The 16410-nt window shown below is 36.8% G+C and overlaps 1 protein-coding gene across 1 annotated transcript in view; it reads right to left on the bottom strand.

The window, feature by feature from the left end:
* Positions 1-290: 290 nt before the first annotated feature.
* mapk1 (mitogen-activated protein kinase 1) overlaps positions 291-16410 on the bottom strand; it is a 62189-nt gene continuing 46069 nt past the window's right edge. The window contains exons 2-9 of the mRNA XM_028824158.2: positions 10763-10945; positions 9325-9514; positions 9124-9240; positions 3290-3404; positions 2909-3040; positions 1136-1245; positions 609-736; positions 291-431 (exon numbers count right to left, since the gene is read on the bottom strand). Coding sequence (XP_028679991.1) covers positions 620-736; positions 1136-1245; positions 2909-3040; positions 3290-3404; positions 9124-9240; positions 9325-9514; positions 10763-10945 — 964 coding nt within the window. The 3' untranslated portion in view covers positions 291-431; positions 609-619. The remainder of the gene's footprint in view (positions 432-608; positions 737-1135; positions 1246-2908; positions 3041-3289; positions 3405-9123; positions 9241-9324; positions 9515-10762; positions 10946-16410) is intronic.

The raw sequence follows: 16410 nt of genomic DNA on the forward strand, positions 1-16410 counted from the left end.
CAGTTTCCCAGTTTGCTATCATCTGAAGTAACCAATTGCATATTCCTACCAACACAATTATTCTTCCCCTGCCTGAATTTCAGCCAAGCTGCTTACCCATAACTTCTCTACACTGATTTATAAGAACTGGGTGAATTAGAGGTTGTGCATTCTGCCTTGAGGTGAAATCTTGGACTGGTTAGAGATAATCACTCTGGTCATGCAATGATGGTTGCAGATGGGACTTGTTCGTCAGCAACAAGTCTGTGTAGGCATGACCTGAAATGGCAGTGGGGGAAGGGAGAGAAAAACCCTTCTCCATAACAGTGGACTGTGTTGCCAGGGAGTTTGGGAAAGGCAAGCCAAGACGAACCACAAGTACATCACTGAGGAGAAGCTGGCGTGACGATTAACAGCATCCGAGCGAGTCGAGGCCTGCAGTGCCACATGGGCTGAACAGCAAAAAAGAGAAAGGAGAAAAAGTGGAAAGAAAAACATATTACAAAAAGAATTCTTGATGTACTGGGCCAGACAATCCCTGCCCCCAAACTTAAGATGAATCACAGAAAAATAGCTGAGCTACCTAAGTTAAAACACCACTCTCTTGTTTACACAGACAGATGCAATACCTGTTATAGAGTTAGGATCGAAAGCCTGGCTGGAACTGTGCAGTTACTTCAAAAATAAGCTCCTTCAGTTTGTCCTTGGGTAGGTCATCCAGCTCCATGTCAAACTTGAAAGGAGCCTCAGCAACAGGCTGTGGTGGAAAAGCAGAACAAAATGCATATTTAGCCAATTCTGTCTTAAAGGTAATGTTTTTCCTAAAAAACAGCTTAAAAAGGACATCATAAACATTTGCCAACACCCAATGTCCAGGGTTTACTTTACCATCATAAAAGGACACTGTGAAACTTCCATCAGCTTTTAAGGAAAGCCTGCTCTATTTCACATCCAATGGCTGGCACTGGTTCTTGCCTGCTACTAATTATAGGGCCAATTCATTTAGCTAACAGGACCTCTGAAGATGTCTTCTGGTAAGTAATTGCCAGTTTCAGTTTACTTGATAACTTGCTAATGACTACAGATCACCATAATAAAGTTGAACCAAGACTGGATCAAGAGCATCAGCATCTTACTTTAATGCACACTTATGTACCTCATCTGATGGGTCGTAATATTGCTCAAGATAGGGATGTGCCAAGGCCTCCTCTACATCTATTCTCTTGTGGGGATTAAAGGTGAGCATTTTGTCCAATAAATCCAAAGCTGGAGATTGAAAACAAATAAAAGAAATAAAAAGATAAAAACTTTTAGAAAGTGTAGTTATTTTCACTGTACTGTTGAACATAAAATTTTACATTTATGACCCGAACAACTGTGTAGGAAATCAGGATTTCTCTTATGTAACAGCAATAATTAGAATACTGATAATTACTGTATAAATAAAATAAAATAAAGTTGTTGCCATAATGAAATATTCTAATCACACCAAGCACAACATGACCATACCTCTGGATGGTGATACTGCTGCATCAAACCACAGACCACCATAAATAGTTTTTACTAGTGCTACATGTGTTACAAGTATGATGATAGGTAGTTTTCCCAGTGCATATTGCATATTGTGTAACATCCACTGTTGAAGGATGTATAATTATTTTTCTTTCTAAATAATAACTTCAGCCTCTGCATGGTGCAGGAACAGTAATATCAAAACATATTGTATCTACTGTAAATGCATAAAATTTTTGACACTGTTTAAGAATTTTCATTCCTTTAACCAAATGCGACAATAGTGGAGCACTACGTAGATGCAATACTCTTTAGTTTTAAGCTAGGACACAGTTTGCAATTGCCACAGCCACAACAATCTCAGAAGAACACCACTCAATATTAAAATAACAGATGTCATTACTCCTTCTTTGAATGTTACTTTAAATTTGTGAGTGGCTCTTTATATAAACCTTGAAACCGTAGTTTTAAGGGTGGCTTTTTGGTATGGGGATTACTTCTACCAATTCCTAGATCCATTATACAGAGTTGGAATTCAAAGCCTGATTCTTGTCTGGGTGGAGTTTGCATGTTCTCCCTGTGTCTACATGGGTTCTTGTGTATTCTAACCATGTCTTAAAGATATATCTGTTAGATTAGTTTCAAGATTCAACATTGCCCCCCTGTAATAATGAATCTGTGTGCAGGTGTGTGTACCTATGATGGGTTAGCACCCCATCCAGTGTTGGCTCCTGCCTTGTGCCCAACACTGCTGAAATAAGTTCTGGATGCCCAAGTCCTGAGAATGATGCGTTTTGTAATTTTTTTGGGAAAATAAAAAATGTAAGACAAACAATCACTTCATACGCTCCATCTGGTAACACCTACTGTATATGGGCATGCATTTCAGCAGTGAATGTTGTATTCAATATGGTATATTGCATTGTATTATATGGTGACGTTTTGCACAACTTGTTAGTTGTATATAAAGCAAGAGAAAACCATACAAATTTCAACACATTTGTTAAGAAGAAGAGCAAAAATCAAAACATTGAAAAACAACCGAGAGCTGCATTTGTCAGTCACGGAGTTGTGTATTGACGTCATTAAGTGCGTGAGTGGGTCATGGTGGGTCACCCAAGCGATTGATGGGATATTTATCCCCTTTTGTATCATTTCTGACATTCACCATGGGGACATCCCAAACTCCCAGGGGTTTTGACATTCACCCTCATTTCACCATGGGAGACCTCTTCAGCTAATGGTGTTAGACAAGTGAAAAATGAATGTACGGTGTACAATGTTTCTGACTTTTAACATTTCTTCTGAGTGTAGTGACATTTAAATTTTAGAAATGAAACCAATTCAGGACAGGATTATGTGAGGTTTTAATCACTCTTTACAAACCAATCTGAAGGACTATAGTTCAAACCCTAACCTTTAGGATCAGCATTTGGGAAAAGCCTGCTCCAAGGCACCTTGTTCTTCATTGGGAGGGAAAGCAGATAATTTCTGGCCTTAATATTGATGATGCAGTTTAGATCTTCTTGTGAAGGGGACCCCAGGATGCCTAAACGGTTCATTAGAAGAAAATAGTACATATCAGTAGCAAATATTGATGGATTATATCCAAGCATAGCATTACAGAGGTTTTTATTGCAAAACATTTTAGATTGCATATACACATTATAAACTCAGCATCAGCCCTGCTCACACCCTCATACTTAATCATTATTTCATCATCCTTTATTGTAATGCATTCAGCTGAAACAGAAGGAAGTGCTAGGCCTATAGACACTTTTACTAAAGAGGCACTTACCAAGAATATGGTTTAACTGATCCAGGTAGTGTTTTCCAGGAAAGATGGGTCGGTTTGATAACATTTCAGCCAAAACACAACCCACTGACCATATATCAATGGATTTGGTGTAGCCCTGCAAATAAACATTGATTTTGAATCAGATGACTGCTCATTGTATAGGCTTTCAAAGAAAACACGTGGACTGCAAGCCTCTCTGTTCAGCTATCCTAGTGTTACCATGACAGACGAGATGAGATACAGGAAATAAAAACAGATAAATTAAAATGTAGTTAAAACTAGAGTATGGAGAGACAGAAAACTGATAAAGTAAAGGCTTAAGGAGGAATTAAGTTAGAAACATACAGAGCTGGAATTGAGTGAGAATGGGAAACCAACAGAAAAATGAGGACAACTTAAGAGGTAGGCAAAAGCAGTGTCAGCAAGTATTAGGAAAAAAGAGCATAGACAAATGAAAAGATAGACAGAAATAAGACAGATGGTTAGGGTTAGATGTAGGCAACAGTGTGGGGAGGTAGTGGGGAAAGACATTAAAGAAGATAGTAAATGTAGGAGGAGTTAGATTAAGAGATACAAAGAGTGGGCAGATACTGAGGAAAAAAGAAAAGTGACAGATGGCTGGGGCTTAGGCAAAGAAAATGGAAAGAAGAGGTAGTGGGAACGGCAGCAAAAAGAGGTATGGGCACTACTCCAGTTTCTTTAGCCATGCTTGTCAAGAAAAGAACAGATTGTTGTACCTAATCTGCATTAAACAGAGCCTTGAAACAGTTTTCCTACAGTACATCCAGGTAATAAATCATTTCATCCTAATTAACCCAAAAGCTAGTATTCCGGTTTAACTGTCCCTTACAATAAATTAATTGGACAAGACATGTTGGCTGCAGCAGACTTATGTACAGTAATGAAGACTACTTACAGAAAGACAGATTAAAACTACTGATACTTGAAAAGTTATACAGAGCAAAAATCTTATCAGTGTGAAACAATTAAAACTGAAGTTGAAGGTAACCCAAAAAAGAAATCCTTCCATTAATATTCAGAATCCACTCATCTTTCATAGTGTCATACAAATACAAATACTCTAGTGTGATTTTTTTAGTTATATTTGTTACTACATTATATGCAATAATTTAGGCATGTATGATCATTTTTAAGCTATAGAAGTACCTTTGTTCCAGTCCTCCTTTGTTATTCAAACATAGGGTGACTAATTCATTATATATTATATTGTGTAGTGAACAGTAACTATGGCATTTTGCAAAATTGAGCTTCGGCACATTTCTCATTTAATAGTATCACACAGTGAGTTTCAGATACTCTCTGAAGGCGCATTTTTAATCCACTCCACTCTCTAGATGTAAATTGAACATTCATTGCTTTGTGGGCAAGGCTGGCAACACATTTGCTTAAGATGATGCATGCAGACCAAAGTGAGCAAGACATACAGCATTGTTTCATTCTTGGTCTGCCCTACATCTTTTGGATTGACTCATTACCTACTGAAACTATACAGTAATTAATTTTTTAGTGGGCTTTTTTATTTATGGGGCAAGAGATAACCAACCAGCTTATTTGATAACCTCATGCTAAATTTCCACAGCCAAGTACCAGTAAGACTGAAGTCCCTCAACTCAAAAGGGGTAACTCTTCCCTGTTATGTCCAATTTCCCTCTGTCACCAAGCTTGAAATCATAATGGTCATCAATTTGAACAATACATTTCACATTTCAGGTGGAACATCATCTCCAGGAGACTGAGAAACTCCAACACTGCATCTCGCGTTTAGATGAGACCTTCCTCAACTCTCAGTCACTATTCTGCTATTCTCTTTTTAATGGACTTGCTCCACAAAATATTAACTCACTCAAAATACTGTTGTCAGGGTTTTAAATTTGGTTCAGCGCCTCTAATGTTCTTGTTCCATATATATATGCCTTCAAAGCATTCCTATGAACTTGTTTAATGCATCTGTGAATTCCAATACCTCTGACTATCAGTCATCATTTTGTGCCAGTTATCAACCAAATGAGACTCTAACTCTTCTGATGCTGACCTTTGACCACTCCAAAGTCCCTTTAAAGCAACTTTTGTACCTCTCATTTACCTGTATTTCTTCTGCTCTCTAAAGCTCTGTGTTTAAATTGCACCTCAAAATTCAGCTACACTCTCTTGCATTTTAGATCGCTACTCCCATCTAGTTATTTATTTTATGTCCTAAATGACATTTCCATAGCTTTCACACTATTTTTTTACTCCTACAATGTACACATACATTTTTTGTTACTTATGCTCCCCAGTGTACGTATGAAATATCTGAATTACCTTAGATTGTAGTTTATTATCTTTTTCACTTTACGGAGTACATTTTTATGGTAAAAAAAGAAAAAAATGGTATATTTTCAAAGTTTACTTATATCAACAGAACCTGGGTTTGCTTTTCAGAAAAAAAAAATTTATTTATAAGGGCTGCTTTATCAATCTTTTTGGCACATTACCTCTAGACTACTTTCCCACCATAATTAGATACTAAGATGCAGATGTCCTCACATCTAAACCCAAGATGAAAAATTAATAATAAATATACACAATAATAGTGCCTTACACAGATCAAATCCCATTATAGCGAATACCGCAGAAACAAATTTTCAAAATAATGAATACCTTATGTTGGCCTGGACAAAAGTGCATACAACATCATGTTTAACGGATTTCGTTTTAACAAAATGTAAATTTCAGTATTACAAACATTTTTTGAACCAAAAATGGCCATCAAAGATAACAATGCAATGCAAAAAAATACTTAATGCCACACCTATACTTTCAACGAGTCTCGGGAACCCTGCAATAGGCTATCACTTTCTTGTTAGAACAAAAGAAAGTCTGTTGCAAAATGTCCGGTCTCAGGCAGTCTCGGCAAGAGTGTATAGGTGTGACATCATACAGGTATAGCCGAATTCTGAGTTAGTGCTCCACCGAGTGTCCGCGTGGATATCTGAGTTGTGTGCAGATATTGTACTGTTCGAGTTTCATACTGCTTCTCAAAGTTTTCTTTATGATGAACAAAAAAAGTGAGTAACGGCATCAGTTTACACTGAAAAAAAAGTTACATGTATTTTCAAATAAAATATTTTTTGCAGGATAAGAAGAGCTGTTTTTTATACAGGTATTGTCAAGCTTGGGTCTCAGAGTTGTACGAGACAGGAAGGGGAGTTCAGGTTTCCAAGGAAAATACAGGTAATTTATTACTGTATAGAGAAGGCAGGAAAAGTCACAAGACTTCATTCAAAATAGGAGCTGATGCTTTGGTACGGAAGTACATGAGACAGGAGCTGCAACATGGGGGAAATAGGAGCTGCTAACCCTGCTTTAGGTCCCACCATCAGAACAGAAAAACACTGGTGGCTGTGGCAGACCAGGAGCGTGTGAGGAAGAGCAGATCAAAACCCAGTGTTGAATGCTCTAAACATCGTGCAAGAAGCATGTTACATGGTAAGCCTGATCATGCAGAGGACAACCAATTACTGTTTACCAGACGCAGCAGAGCAGCTAAGGAGCTGTCCTTGCACTGCTGCTCTTAGGAATGATGAATCATTGGCAACCCCAGTCACAATAGTATACATATTTTCCCCATATTTGTTATAACAAAAATTTCATTATATTTTTATGGTCCCATGAATTTCGTTACAATGGGATTCCCCCTGTATCTGGTTTCTAGCTGCTTACTTCACCCGTGAAATACAGAAACCCTCAAGATTTAAATAATAGCTCAAATGGTCATCATTAAGGTCTATCCAAAAATGCTACTACCAAAATGAAAAAATAAGCCAAGTGAAGATTATTCCTAAAAGTGCCTTACATCACATTTGGGGCCACAAAAGGCTTGTGACTACTCTGTATGTTTGTCTGTCCATAAGGTTCCAAGGTTCTAAATGCTTCAATTATGTCTCAAGCTCCACCTCTTTTCTTGTGTAGTTTTGATTTTCTACTTATATTTATATAGTTAATAAGTTATTGTTTGTACTTGTCTTTCAGATACATTGACTATTGCATCTTATAATCAACTTTTCCTTCACTGCATTCCTTCCTCTGTTCTTTTACTTACTGCCTTTTTATTCATAGCTGAAGTTAAAATATTTGCAGGGTTCCCAGTGTCCTTACATTTAAAACTTATTAGAGTCGCGTTCAGACACCCTAATGATTCTACAATGTGTCACCACCAACCCTGAGCACTTGAATTACGTCATTTTCAAATATGACATTTAACTATTGACTCATTTGTAAGCATTGTTAAGTTGTCCATCAGACCAGCCAACATGTTTCAATATATTCAGTTAATGTTTTGTTGTAACAAAGAGTATATCTAAACAATTCTAATAAAAAAAGACATATTTGTTAGAGGCTTATACAAGTTTGTCTCTACTTAAGATATCTGCGAAAAACTAATATTTGCTGGATTTTTGAACCTATTGGTAGACAGTTTCATTTTATCTTCACTTTTTTGGGAGTACAACAGCAGGGGTTATAGCAGAATAGCTCAATAATTGGAGGTATTCACTTTACCCAATTACCAGGACCAAAGGATCTGCCCCAATGGAAAAAGGGCACCCCCACGCAGCATATTATTGCCACCATCATTTTTGGGTCCCATGTCCTTTAGGTGATTAACAGTGTTGGCTTTGCACCAAAGATATCTTTCAGAATCCAAAACCAAAAAGATCTATCATGGTCTCTTTAGACAATAAGACACTTTCCCACATTTTTTAGGAAACTTGCCGTTTCTTTTTGTATAATCTAAATAGGCTTGGGAGTTCTGTGAAAAATGGTTTCTATCTTGTGATTCTAGCCCATAACTCAGTACTGTGGAGAACATATGAAATAGCTATAATATACCAAGAGTAGCACCTTACTGCCATAAATTCTTGCAATTCCTTTTAAAGTGGCTACCAGCTTGCTGGTTGACTTCCTGATAATTTTTTTTTATTGGGTTATCAGTTTTAGAGGGATATTATAATCCCTACATTGGTTCTGGATGTGTCAAATTTCCTCTGCATCCTCCAGTGTGCCATGATATGTTATGACTCTTTTAAACCTGTCTCTTCATCTGATGTTTTAGACAAGTTTGTGCTGATATTTTGTTGGTTTTGTGTGGTTGTGGTTATCTCCGTATTATACAGCCTTGAAAATATCAGCAGAATCCTATAGGAACTGCCTAGTTCAATGACAGCAAATTAGAAACAATGTCAATTAAACGCAAACCACCTTTGTACATGATCTTCAATATAATAATTTAAACACAAACACAGTTTAAATACATATAGTTTAAACAATTGAGTCACATCATCTGGATGTGACTAACCTGTTAGGCCGTAATATGACTATCATTTTCTTATTTCTGATCTGATAGTATAAGATTCTGAATTTCCGACAGCATAAAAGAAGATTTCTCTAAGAAACATGGTTTACATACGCTGGCAAAGATAAGGTTTCTGTGTATTTTTTTCCCCCCTCAAGTATTTCAGGTACTGTTAAGTATATGGTAAATCACAGAGAATTTTAAGACATTTACAACCACTTCAAAAATTAGCAAAACACATCCATATTTAAAAAAATCAAACATAGCCATACAAGTCCTGGTAAATGTTTCAAAGCTCCATATGACAAAAGGGGGAAATTTCTCCTTTAATTAAACAAACATAACTTTGTGTGACTTGTTTGAATTTTCTGAACAAATGTACAAGTCAAACTTCTTTTACTGATCTTGCAAGGCTTAAGAAAAAAACCTTTAAATTCAGAATCTCTTCTGCACAACTCTGTAGTCAGAAACATGGACTCACCTTGGAATTGAGCATGATCTCAGGTGCCCTGTACCAGCGTGTGGCTACATATTCTGTTAGAAAGCCAGTGTGGTCGTGGTCAGGGTCAGCTACCCGAGCAAGGCCAAAATCACAAATCTGAAAATAAAATGAAAGAAAGGTGAAAGTGAAAAGTCTAACGTGTCATACCACACTCCATCATAGAAATCAGTTGACACTGACCTTCAAATCACAAGTGGTGTTGATCAGCAAGTTAGAGGGTTTCAGATCCCGGTGTAGTACATTGGCAGAGTGGATGTACTTTAAGCCTCGCAGGATTTGATAGAGGAAATAGCAGATATGGTCATTGCTCAGGTGCTGTGCCTTTAACAGCTTGTAGAGATCTGTCTCCATCAGGTCCTGTACAATGTAACTGTTGAGGCATCATTAAGGAAATGACTGTAGCATTGGCAGTGCAGGCTGTTCTGCATGGTTTTTTACATTTTCACTTACCATGATGCTCGTCAGATGACAAGAAAATGCTATGATTTTTTTTTTATGCCCGATCACTGATTATTTCAAAACACTAGTCACTCTTCCTAACCTTGTCATTTATGGCTCTTTAGGCATATTCTAGAATAATTACTGCATTAATACCAGAATATAAAGTGTAAAATCTTCTTGAAAATGTCATATGTGATTTGTGATAAAAAATAATTGGGCATGAGTGAGTTAAAATAGACTAAGTGAGTGTACATTTCTGTTTCTGGTCCAGGATGAAAACGAAGCTCTGTTGCATGTACTGCTTGTTAAAACCACTTCTAAAAACTGCTGAAGTATGCCTAACAAGGCTTTAAATGTAAGGAGCCTTAAAGATTCTGAGGAACCAGTGCAACATGTCACAATTTTGGGAAAAGAATGCGGATTACAGAAAAATAAACATGAGTGTGCCACAGTTGTATCAATTGTATGATCAAAATGCTGGAAGAAATCTTACTAGGAGGGACTACTGGCATTTTTCTTTGTTGGACTGTATACCAGTGTTGAACGTAAAGGACACAGCTATGACATTTTCTGTCATAAAAAGCAGCGTAACACACATGGAAATAGATAACAACGAAGTGCAATTACAATTACAACTACAGTTACAATTTCACTATTCCACTTTACTGCCTTGATGGAGGACTATGTTTAGAAAAATACACATACTTTATTTTGTATATATCCAAGTACAGGTGATTGTGTAGGTGGGGCGGGGTGGGATTTGGGGATTGATTGCATGGTGGGAAATGTGTCACTACTTTTTGTTAATGAATTATTCAGTAGAAGTGTGTCAAGAAATGCAGTTGTGGCTCCTTCATACCAGCAGGAAGATACCTGTATAATGCCTCACCGTGGCTGTAAAATAAGTTCAAAAGTTTTCTCTCTTTCTTTTTTCTTTTACATTTTCTTCCTTTTTAGTCATTCTGGTGTGTGTGTACTTATTTACTTAAAGAGCTTCTGTAAAAAGCCAAAGTTACCCCTGGGGACAAATAAAGTTATATCCACCTATGATTAAGGACATGGTACTCTAGCCCAGGCACACATTTACAATACACATTAGGCTGAATAACCAAGTTGGATGCTTGGACTTTAGGGACTTTAAAAAGCTCACCGAAAATGTGTTCACACAAAAGGATACACATCCTTGATCTGGTCGAGAGTGGGTGCACGAATGACATCATTTATCCCAATGATGTTCTCATGCTTGAAGCGCAACAGGATCTTAATTTCACGCAAAGTCCGCTGGCAGTAGGTCTGATGCTCAAAAGGACTAATTTTCTTGATGGCAACCCGGACTTTGTTTTCCCGGTCATAGGCAGAGCTGCAAACAGTTACAAAACAGAGAGAGGAAGAATGAGTTGTAGAAAACAAATCACAACAATATTTTAAGGACAATGTAGTTATTTCTTAGAATGTGAAAGAGGGCAAAAACGGGTCAGATTTAAGGTATCTGCTTTGGTCTTGTCTATTTGCCACACACTGAATTTGGCTAAAAGTAAGCGGTGCATCATTGAAACATAACCAGAATGCATAGCAATTCAAACCATATTGAATGTGACTGATGGTACCTTCAGATATACTACCCCTTCTCCAAAAATCACATTCTGATAGGAAACAAGAGAGCTGCACTCTTTAACAGAAGTGCCTGAATCTGCCAAACCAGTAACAAAACAGGCATCGCTTAGGACTCTATTACTCTGCCTTTCACAGGGGGATGTCTTCCAAATGGCATGCATGGTATGAGACTGACATCGACAGATGGAAGTGAACTTAAGTGATCTTTAAATGGCGACCTTTTCAAATGATTCAGCTGTATTGCTAATCCCACCCTCAAATCACACTCGATTTTTTAGATACAACATATATTGCATTTTGTTACATAAATACATTTGGTTTGCATGCAAATATACATTTCAGGCTCGGCACTTATAATTTGTTCAATGTCTCAAAAATAGTTAATACTTATTTCATAGAGAACATAACTGGCTAAACCACTTATTTTTGCTGTGTTATTTAGCACAAGGTTTACTTTTTAAAAGTAGAAATTATAAAAAGGAATATACTGTTTACAAGCTGCATTGTACTATGATATCTGCAGACAGCAATCCCAGACAGTACATGCTTTGAAAGGAAATATAATGTATTAAACTGCATGATAACTTACAATTGTGATATTGGCTTCACAGAGAGCATCATCACAATGTTACAGGAACACTTCAAAGCAATAAGATATAAGTACAGGTAACAATAGATCTTTATATGATAAATGACAACAAACTCTGAAGAGCCTATTAAAGTGAAAATTGACTGACAGAGCAGATCACAGAGTAGGGTGATGATATCAGTCAGATAATAAAATCTAAATTACAAGAGGGGAAAAAAGTCTATTTTTAAGAGTGATGTAAATATAAACAATGACCAAGCTTCAGGGATAAATCTAAGACTGTTTACACAGAGGAGAAGCCAAAATGTTAAATGAATGTTGGCCTGAGAGTTGCATAAAGAGTCTTTGTTAACAGAGAGAAGGCTGACGTTACAGAGGTCGCTATAAGGTAAGAAATAGTGACTGGTACTTTGAGATTTCTGTATTTTGGAATCTGGTCATTTCCTAAACATATTCTGCAAGTTTCAAGAATAAAACTCTACTCTTATACTTCTATTCTGTTTTTATACTTTATGCTGCCTCTGTTACTTATTATCTATCTTCTACTTATTATTTATGTTTATCTTTATACGTTGATTTTGTTATTTGGTGTGGACAGCAAAGAAAGAATTTCATTGTACAGGGAAACATGTTTCCTTACTGTGCACATGACAAACTTTGAACTTGATTTTCAGGCCTTTTTATATTGGTTGTTGGTCAAATTCTTCACACACACACATACACACAAAACCTAGTGTTGCTCAGGATATTGAATATGTAATGGCTGACACAGAAGAAAACAGAGATGCAAAACAAAAAAAAATCCAGTCAACTTTATAAAATATAAATTTGATCAGATATATATTTCAAAGAAATGTAATATCAAGTTTATGCATTTCCCTGATTCAAACAATGGTCTATGTTGCATTAAGTGATCTAACAAAATGAAGCAGTCTGTATATCAGCTAACTCCCAATGCCTTAAATAACTATACTTGAGATTTATTATTGAACATCACAAAAAGAAGAGATGCTGAAAATTGTAGGTGTTTGAACAGTATAAGCATGTTTTTATGAATTATTGTTGCATGAGGTTTAAATTAATAGAAATTGGCTTCCAGACACTTACAGCTGAACAAAGTTGTTAAAAAATCCTTATGATCCCCTGGTGCATATAAAGATATCTACTACTACAGTTGGTTATATTTACTTAATTATGCTCTGAATTTATACAGATCAGATAAGATACTCAATGCGTATTGATACCTTCAGGCATCAGGATCCCTGGTAATGGAATCAGGGACAGTTTTTTTCACCATCATCAATGAGCTTATCAGCTTTCTAGCGAATGATCAGGGTTACATCCATCTGACAGAATTCAATATGCCGATTGATTCGGAGTCAGTGCGTACATGCTCTTCCGATGGCTCTATGTTCTTTTATGCAATTTTGTTTTAGCCACTATTTAACATGGACATGACATTTTTATCTAAAACAATAAAATAATCTGTGTATGCATGTGGTGTGCTGGTTCTGCTCTTTCTTACCCTTTCCACTCCCATTATAGGAAAGATTTTCTCTTGGCCTCTATAAGAAAATGGAAGTTCCTAACACCCAAAAACAAATCCAAGTTCAGGATACAAAATAATATAATAGGTTTGACAACCGAGAGTAGACTATTCAGTCCATCAAACTCCTTTGTTTAGCTAACATCTAAGTTATTCAAATATCTCATTCAGAACTTTTTTTTTTAAAGTTGTCAAGGTTTCCACTTTAACTACATGGCTCAGTAGTCTGCTCCAAATTCCCACAATCCTTTGTTTAATGAAGTGTTTCTTGGTATCAGTCATTAATGCACTTCCTTTTAATTTCCCTTTGTGTTCCTGAGTACATGATTCATTATTTAATCAAAGAAATTCTCCTGGATCCACTTTATAAATACATTTTGATTGACTGCACTCCCTCTACTGTTCAAGACTAAAGTGGTTTTATTCTGAGAACTTGTCAGAGTCGAACGTGTCACTAGTCCCAGATGCACTTGTTTGCTTTTCTCTGCTCAGTTTCCACTGCTGCTACGTCCTTTCATATTTTGTTGTTCATATCTTTTGCAATCTAAAATATAATTTTTCTTTTTAATTGCTTCTACGTGTTACCTACACAGTGAGTATGTTGTACTGCCATAAATCTCTAAATTATTTTCAGAAGGTTGGTTCTGTAAGAGTCATTTATACTTACCAAGTGCAAATAATGTTACACTCTGCCAAGTATCTAGAATTCTAATTAAAAACCAAAGTAGATCATGGCACAGTATGCTGACCTTTAGTCTTATAGATCCACCAAATAATGTCTGGGTGCTCTGTGCACACTCATTCTTATGGTTTGACTTACTGATAATTGAATTGGTGGCTCAACAGACTTAGATTTCCTCTGTTTACCTGAACAAGGTAGAGGGGGGTCTAGGTTTTTGCTGAGCACAACAAAAGGAAACCTGTAGGGATACCCTACCTTGTCTTAATGTTCAAAATATTTACCCTAGCTAATAAACAGACTGTAACTGAAAGGATGATGTCTGCCGATCTACTCATTAAAATGGACCAGCTCATGTGGCAGCTTATTACACCACAGAGAGAGTAATGAAAGAAGAGAGCATGTCAAAGCCCTTTACAAAGGACAAGGGTCACCAGGACTAAGGATAGCTATAATAGGGAAGGCTGGTCGCATATCCCTACAGTGGCAAACCCAAACACCTCAGTGGTGCTTCTGACGGCATTTCATACTGCATGTGTCTGGCAAATGGGAAAAAAATAGCATTTGTTTCAGGACAGCTGCGTTTCTTGGGAGGAAACACATTTTGCATGCAGTCATGGCTTGCCCACATGGTTGCCTGCAGCGTAATAATCAGATAAACAGAAGCATGAGGACATACAGTGCAAGATTCGGGGGTGCAGCAAACATAATGTGTTGGTAACAGGCCAAGATGCTTTCAAATAACACCAAATAAATATTTGAAGAAAAAGAGAGAGAGAACGCAAAAATTAAGCTTAGGCCTATAGCCTGCCAAAATCTGACTTCCTGGAGAATTTAACTGCAAGAAACAATTCTATAAGGAAGCACAGTCTGGAGAATACATTTCTGTGAGCACAGAGAGAGTTCAAGATGGCAGAAAAGTACTGAATGGTACTGAACAGTATAGCATGGCCTGGCAATTTCATTTCTGGAGGAAGCAACACTGTTAGCAACGATAGGGCTCAAGATGCCAGAACAGCACTGCATAGAGAAATATTAGTATTAATCTCTCAATATACTACTGAAAAAAAACAAAAAGTTGAGGATTGTGCATTTATGAGAGCTTGTTTCTTTATGGTTACATTCAGGACTGTGCACTTGGTAATTCATATATCCATTTTCTCTGTTAATCATAATGAGTTGGAACTTAATATCTTTGGATACAAAGTACAAAAAAAACCCTGTCGGAATGCCAGTCCACTGCCGAGCACATACAGTATATCTACAAAACCACACTCATGCTCATTAGGGCTGCACCAATTCAAAGTTGACAATTAAGGACAGATGTCAATTGAAATGTAGGGGGAAACCATACTATATGGAGAAAACATTAGCAGACCTGAGGGTAAAAGTGCAAACTCAACCCAGGCTAGGAGCTGAACCTGGGCTACTGCAGCCATGAGGCAGAAATGCTATCCACTCCACCATCACACTATCCTCCTCTTATTGTAGATTATCAGGATATGTTGTACACTTTTTGATACCCAAATACCAATACCAATCAAGTGAAGGATAAACATAAAAAGGAACACCAAAGTATTCTCCAGTGCTATTCCAATGTGTGCACATGTTTATTTAGACATCTAACTGATCTCCTCACTTTTTCAGTGTGCTGTATAAAATTTCCTTGAGATCAAGAAAGGAATGGAAAAAGGTGTGGAATATAATAAAAATTATCATATAAAGTAAAAAAAAAAGATGCTATCTCCATATATTTACCTTTTGTAAACATTAATTGGGTCTCAAACTGCATTTTAAAAACAACACACTACTTTTTCTAATCAACCACAGACCAGAGTCTATCCTGTCAGTGGCATACACGTCTTATTTAAACCTGCAAAACATAACAACATGACATACAATTCTTAAATACACTTAACCCATTTAAGTGTCACAGAGGCCAGACCCTAAGCCAGAAGCACTAGGTGGAATGCAGGAATCAGCCCTGGACAGAGAACGAGTTCAACCCTGGTCCCACACACGCTTACACACCTCCACATTAGTATCTAAATGAAAACACATACTAAAAATGTGCAAACACCACACGAACAATTAATTACTGACAAAAGGACAGTGGATCCAAGAGGAAATTCCTTAAATTTACACTGGGCCAAAACACAGGAAATTTACTCTTAATGTATGGTTTAGTATTGGTGAAATAGCCATGTCAGTCATTAACCTATCAAATACACACATTTTATTATATATAATAATGCATAAATTATATATTGTTATAGTATATATTGCATATAATTACATATGCACACAATCATGTATTTACGGAAAAACTAAATGTCAAGATTAAAGTCGACATGTTAACTTTATTCTCGTAGTTTGTCATTAAAGTAGAACAGTGTA

The sequence above is a fragment of the Erpetoichthys calabaricus genome, chromosome 18, assembly GCF_900747795.2.
Source record: "Erpetoichthys calabaricus chromosome 18, fErpCal1.3, whole genome shotgun sequence".
NCBI classification, from domain to species: Eukaryota; Metazoa; Chordata; class Cladistia; order Polypteriformes; family Polypteridae; genus Erpetoichthys; species Erpetoichthys calabaricus.